General features: G+C 38.7%; 1 protein-coding gene across 6 annotated transcripts in view; it reads right to left on the bottom strand.

Annotated features, from left to right (window-relative positions):
- Window positions 1–596: 596 nt before the first annotated feature.
- LOC105263297 (homeobox protein PKNOX2) overlaps window positions 597–6951 on the bottom strand; it is a 14410-nt gene continuing 8055 nt past the window's right edge. For 3 of the 6 annotated variants that reach the window (XM_011299418.1, XM_011299417.1, XM_011299419.1), the window contains exons 2-7: window positions 6158–6530; window positions 5824–6024; window positions 4553–4844; window positions 4214–4351; window positions 3948–4126; window positions 597–3784 (exon numbers count right to left, since the gene is read on the bottom strand). In XM_011299418.1, the coding sequence (XP_011297720.1) occupies window positions 3422–3784; window positions 3948–4126; window positions 4214–4351; window positions 4553–4844; window positions 5824–6024; window positions 6158–6466 (1482 nt within the window). In that variant the 5' untranslated portion in view covers window positions 6467–6530 and the 3' untranslated portion in view covers window positions 597–3421. The remainder of the gene's footprint in view (window positions 3785–3947; window positions 4127–4213; window positions 4352–4552; window positions 4845–5823; window positions 6025–6157; window positions 6531–6951) is intronic. The other 3 variants (XM_011299421.1, XM_011299422.1, XM_011299423.1) reach the window with 3 other exon arrangements.

The following is a 6951-nucleotide window of genomic DNA, read 5'->3' as shown; positions in this document are numbered from 1 at the left end:
GGGGGGGAGGGACGGCGGGTTTCTCCACTAGATTTATCAGAAATTCGACTGGGGAATCAGTCGATTGGTTTTAATTTACCTCTTCGCTCAGAATTGTGTTTTTGGAATTTCTCCTGGGGATTTGTTATCCACAATTATTGCTGATGTAAAAAATGAACATTGCAGTTTCGGGAGATTATGATCTTTGCTGTGAATCAATTGTTAATAATCCAGGAGAAATGGGTAAGTGAGATGAATCAAATTTTACATTTTTCTAAAATACTGATTTATCTCGAAAATCAGTGGTTCAATGAAAAAATGTTTGAAGGATTTTCTAGTACCTCATGAAAAAAAAGCTTGAACAATAATTTGTTAATAAATGGATATTGTTTATACAGTCGAAAAATTCATTCATTGAAATAAAATGAATTCTCGGTGAGATGAATTTTTCAAAATTAAAATTCTCCAGCCGAAAATAATATTACCAATCCAAAAATATTAATCCTGGAAAAAAACTCATTACGTCGACCATCGTCAGTCATTTTGTATCGTTTCGTCATAATAACTAATTTATGATATAGCTCAATGAATTAATAATTAATAATGACAATTAAATGTAATTATACTGTACGACTTTGTTTCCTTTTTTATTAATAAATCCATGAACAATGTTTTTTGCAAATGTCGTGCTATTAAACTGATAGATTTCTAAATATATCAATCCAAGAGTAGAAAATCCAAATTAGTAAACCAACTTCATTGCAAGCGTGATGGCATTTATTATCGATAAACTTAATTAACATGGCGTAGAGATGTACACGAGGAACATAATTATCCAATTAATCATCGTGCAATCAATTATTCTTGTCTTATCAATTACGCAATGCATTTATCCGTAGGGTATATTTATTAATAATTCCATATCGTATAGTATTATTCTGAAAAAATTTGTTCAATTCTCTATAATTCATCTTCAATTTGATTTTTCCTCGATTCCAGGTGTCGACAGAAGTCTGGCATTTCAATACACCATTCGATAAAACAGTGATCAAATAAACTAAATACAACAGGGAATCATTATTTTTTTGGAAGATACGATGAATTAACGGATTTAAAAGTGAAATTTTTTCAAATCAATTGACCAAAATGAAAAATTTATGGCAATTATTCTCCACACGTTGTTTGCCTGTTCAATTTAATATCAAAGATCTCAAGGTAGTGCTCCAGTATTTATTCAAATAATTCTGAATCATTGGGCGTTGAGGGGTTTAACTCAATCGAGAGCTGTCATTCAGTGAATTATGTTTACATTTTTATCAGTCAACTCATAGTGCCACTTTGCACTTTATTTACTAATCATTGTTTTATTTCATTCGTTACTCAGGGTAATGTAGAGCAGTAATTTGTTTTAATCAATGTGCAATGTGAATTGGGAGGCCGGGCACCGCCCACCGAGCTATCACAGTCGTCTGGTGCCGCAGCACATACGTATACATGGTTCAGCCTTAAAACCTATACTTTTACATGTTCGTATTTCAATCGTCGTGTTTCTTTATTTTCTCCAAGTGAGGAATCAATCAGGGGTAGGGGACAACGACTGAATCAAATGCTACGACTGTCAATCACGCAATTGTCCCAGTGATAAATTCATTAACGAAGTAAATGAGTCGCTTCCGATAAATATCGATTAATCTCCGAAACGACGGATTTTAGATAAAAATATTAAAAGACTTTTTCCGTTGAAGATTTCATCAGCTACGAAAAAGGTCCTCTCATTTGTTTACGTTAAATCGATAGTTCTCGAGATAAATCGGAAATTGTGAGGAAAAAATGATCTTGATGATTTCTAACGGCAATTGAAATTTTGGGGATAAGAATTTGAAGAGGGAGTTTAAGTCGGAATTTTTTTGGTCGAACGAATTTATTTCTGAGGGATACGTCATTTCCTCGTTAATTCACTCATCACCGAGATAATTAAACAATCAACAAGACGCAAATAATTTGCCCTACCCCCATGAATCAATAACTGTATAATCGAATACAGCGCACACACTGCAACGGACATTACAGAGTTCGTTGTACGTTCGTTCAATAGCAGATGAAATAAACATAATTTCCGTGCAATTCACTGTCTCCACTGTCTCCAAACAAATTTTTACCGCCTCATTAACAGCATAAATTACCAATGAAAAGCCACAGTACGCAGACCACTGGGGAAGAATATCAAAAATATCATTTGACCATCTACAGCCGGGGAAATGATCAATTACGAAATTAATTGGAAAACATTGAACCGCACTGGACGGACTGTTGATTATTAATTCAAGAAAAACTCGAGGCAATCGTTTGCAGACAGCGCATACTCTTTCATTTTCATAATTTAAAAATAATCTGCGTGCGTATGGCAATGTCGCAATGACAATGAAAGAAAATATATAATTTTGAATATCTGGATAAAATGATATCAGTGAATTAATCGCCATTACAATAATTATCTCGATTATTCTCTATCGTTATGAATAGTATTAATATTATTTCAAATTTTGTTTTTCGCAGTTAGTCTTAAAAACCTGTCGTTTATTATTTAATTTTTCATATTTCTGTACTTTAAATTCCTAATAAACGCTCGGTATATAATTATGTACAGCAAGTACCGTTGCGCCTCTTGACAAAAAATTACCGCTGCGGCACATGCATCGAGACGACACGTAGAGTTTAAAAATATAATTGTTATATTTTGAATTTTAAGTTGAGTTATATTAATCCATGAATTTTATTTTTTTTTATCGTTATTATTATCTTGGAGGGACAGCACTTTGCTACGTCACGACGATGCAGAGCTGAACAAAGACTATACGTTGAACGTCGACACGCTCTCCAATGGCACTAATTACTCGTTAATAAATATTTAATCAATTGCTCTGTGGCAAGAGTGGTATCTCGGAATCTGGGGGAGCCAGCAAAAGATGTTATAAGGAACTTTCTGTGAAGCATAATGAGATCTACAAAATATTTCCCATAGATCCAGAGATATCGCGATAAAACCGAGGCTGGGTGACAATCAAAATAATTCGCCACATTGCATTGAGTCCTGAGGTAAAAAATGATGGATGTATTTTCGCAATTAATGGATCTACGCTCGACGTAATTGGAAGTTTTTAGGAAGCTTCAGCATAATAATTGAAAACAGTAGAAAAAATAAACTTTGAATGAAGATTGGAGCACGAGGTTTTGCTCACGATAACAGAAATAAACCGAATGACACCGAGTGTCGCCCACACGAGAGCGTGACAACTTGGCTCGACGTACCCCTGATAATCGCGTGAATGATTACGTATTTAACAGTTAAAGCGATATCTAACCTCGAATACCTTAATACTGTAATGAGCAACTGGTTACGAAGGTACCACGATGAGGTCGACGTCGATTTGTAGGGCAAAGGTCAGTGAATATCGTCCTCGTCGCTGTCATTGTCATACTTTGATCTGGCACCTCCATCACCATCACTCGAGCCTGAATCACTCGCTGAATCGTCCGATGGCCAACCACTTGGTTGTCCCTGTTGCGACGACTGATGTGATCCAGAATTTTGTTGCACCGATTGCAGGTGGTACTGAGGTTGCACAACGTGTTTCATTACTTTGTTGCGTTTACCAGTGCGTGGCAATGCCTCGGCGCCAGCACCGTCCAGCATTGGCTGGAGTATACGTCGACGGGCATTTATGAACCAGTTGTTCACCTGGAGCAACGTCAGATTCGTTTGACTCGCTATCTGACGTTTCTCGTCTTCCGTAGGGTATGGATGCTGAAACATTACAATTTTCACCGTTTATTCTCTTTTCTTAGCTTTACAGAATTTTTTTTACCATGAATTCTCTCAAGAGTTCAATTTTTCCATTGACCAAATCAAATAATATTGAAAAATTCTCAAAGCCAACAATTAAAAAAATGCTAAAAATGCAACTTACAACCAAATGTTGAAAGAGCCACGCCCGCATGATGCTGGTGGCCTGTTTGGGTAAAACCCCCCGTTTCTGTCTGCCCCCCTTTCTGCTACCATTTGCCCCAGAATGACTGGACGAGGCATTACATCCCTCCTCATCGTCCCCACTATCAGCAGGCGAGGGTGAGCCTGCAACAGTGATGTCTGACCAAAAAAATTCCATTACTCCAAATTCCCCGATGCTCTGCCTCACCACCAAAATAATCTACCTCCTCAAAAACCCATAAATACCGAAATATTTATCGTAGTTAGTATGACAGACATCCCCATACTCATTCTCCCTCTCCTGAAGTGGTACAAGCCCCCAATAGCCAGCCTCCTCAACGTAAATTCTATCGTTCAAGTACACGTCTTTATCAATGAGAGGATCTAGGATGAAGGGATCGATTGATAGGATTTCTGTGCAGAGTCAATTATACAGAGGACATAGAGAGGAAAAAATTGAGTAATTCTCATGAAAATACAATTATCAAGTCTGTAATTATATGGCTTCAACATAAAGGGTGTGAAAAAATTCCCTTCGCTGGTAAAACGAGGATGTAATGATGCAATTAAGGATGGGAAACTGACCTTGACCCAGGTACATATCACTGACAGAGGAGCAGGGATGAGCACCAATTTGTGAGAGGGGTGTGCTACCGTGGACTGTCGAGGGTGATGGTGGATCCTCCTGGTCCTGGCTGTCAGATCTCACCGAGTGTTGGGCTATTGATGCTGACCTTGGTGGCCTCTCCACGATGCTACCATCAATCTGCAGTGCACCCTGGCTAAATGTACTCCCATTCTCCGACAGTGCATCACCTCTGCTTACTCCGAGTCCGTTAGTTCCCGGCTCAACATCATTGCCTGTAGATGACAGCACCTGGCAAATATATGTCGCATCTAGCCGTCAGAGAGCAGGGGTGGGATTCTATCGTACCTCAAGAGGTGTACAATTACCTTATTCTCTTTATTTGGTTTATTAACTTGAGTTAATTTTGAGATCAGCTGCGAGGGGTAAAACGTTATCGTACGTCCATCCTCGGGGATTATTATTTTTTTTCTGATTGTCTCATCATCTTCGGAGGGATTGACTCCCAGGGGTGGCTTTTACCTACCCCTGGTGACATTCACCTGAGATACCTGGACCCTCAGGTGGCGGAGGGAAATTGACGTTTTTTTTACAGATCTAGTGTGTTTTACCACTCGGCTGATGGTTTTATCGATATTTGGCTTAATTATTTATGATTGTCTGTTAGTTTTTAGTAGCGTGGCACGAATTTTAGAATTTTCGTGCGAGAGATTGGTTTTCCAGGTTATTCTTGGTTACTGATTACAGATATCCGAGTGAACAGTAATTTTGTTTCTAGACGTTTTCGAGTGATTATTTGTTTGTCTTGACATAATTTGAAATTGATTGCAATGTTTCCGAGGGCTCGAAGAATTCTCGAGCGAAGCAGCGAGAGGAGGTAAATTGAATGGTTTGTTAAATATCGATTGATAGTTCCATCACGAAGAGGTGAAACAAGGGGTAAAGATAAAGCTCGTGGTTATTGAGGGATATCTCTGAATTTGAAAGAAATACCGAATTTTTCCCCGTGATCTCTTATGTGGAACCGAACGAGAGCTACAAAAAAGTATTCCACAAAAATTTCGCTATTTCTTCTGGATTCCGAGATACTCATCGAAAATTTCACCTACTAATTGAGAATTTAAGATATACTCGGATATCTTGAAGAATAACAATCGGCTTTCATACACCTCTTCTTCTAGAGGGATATCTACGTGGATATCGGGATTTGACTGGGGGGTAAGTTTGTTAGAGTGCCTTCGCATTTATTCACCAGTAATAAATGTCTAACCTGGAGTGGACTGCTGCCATTGCTGCCGCTGGAGGGTCCCATGTCGTGGCCATGATGGCTGTAATCGCTCCTCAATAAATTTTCGCTCTGCATTTTTCCCTTGAGACAGCCAATATACCTGTTGCAAAAATCCTTGCACAATTCCTGTACCTTCTCCAACTCCAGCAAATGAATCCGCAAGACTTGAATGGCTTTGATCATCTGAAAACAATTATTCAGATATTTTTTTTTCACTCGCACGACGCTCACTTATTCTCCAAATCCCATTCAACTGTTCCTCCCCACCGCAATCCCATTGGAATAAAAAAATAATGCTTTTATGGATAAGTCTTACCAAGCCGTCAATCTCGGGGTCATTTATCAGAAATGGCTTTCGGTCTCTTTCTTGGTGCTGGACAAAAGCTTGGATGTCCATGTTGAAGCTTTCGGAGGTGGAGTTGTCGGAGCTTTGGGTTGCCTGCTCGCATCTTTCGAAGAGTAATGCTAGGAGGGGAAATAATGGATGCTTGTATACAGCCCTTTTGTCAGCCTCGAATTGTGCCTGATCCTGGTGCGCTGTGTAATCGGCAACCCCGCTTGCAGGGTCCTGATCGTAGCCAGGAGTCACCATTGCTAGCGCCACGGCCGTACTACCCTCTTGCATCCTATCATTCCTCCGTTACTGCTTCCATCGTTCCTCCAGAATTACTACAATTATTCCTCCAGATCTGGAATATCAAATTCCCGGGCGTTTTTATTTCATTTGCAAGTCATATCTTCAGACTTTCACAATAATCTGGATGGCCAAAAAAATTCCTCTCAACTGTAAATTCAATTTTATCTTCAGTTCCGCGTATTCTGAATTTCAAATTATTGTTGATAATTTCAGCCTCGCAGATCAATTATTCCAAAGCATCAATAACTCGTAAAAAATCGTAAATGAAATTTCACCGTCTCCCAAGCAGTTGAATAATTCAGCTATGTGAAGTTGGCATGGAAGTTTGAAAAATCTAACTTTTTTTTGTTGGTTTGGATTGTACTCATTGAGTACTTGAATGTACCCTGTGCACTTTTTTTTGTACCCTCTTACTTTAGCCCTGAAGCAGGGGGGCAAAATCGTGCAGAATCGGAGTTCAAGAAAAAAAAAAA

This window comes from Fopius arisanus, unplaced genomic scaffold, assembly GCF_000806365.1.
Source record: "Fopius arisanus strain USDA-PBARC FA_bdor unplaced genomic scaffold, ASM80636v1 scaffold00014, whole genome shotgun sequence".
Classification (NCBI taxonomy): Eukaryota; Metazoa; Arthropoda; class Insecta; order Hymenoptera; family Braconidae; genus Fopius; species Fopius arisanus.
This window is presented reverse-complemented; position numbering and strand designations above follow the sequence as displayed.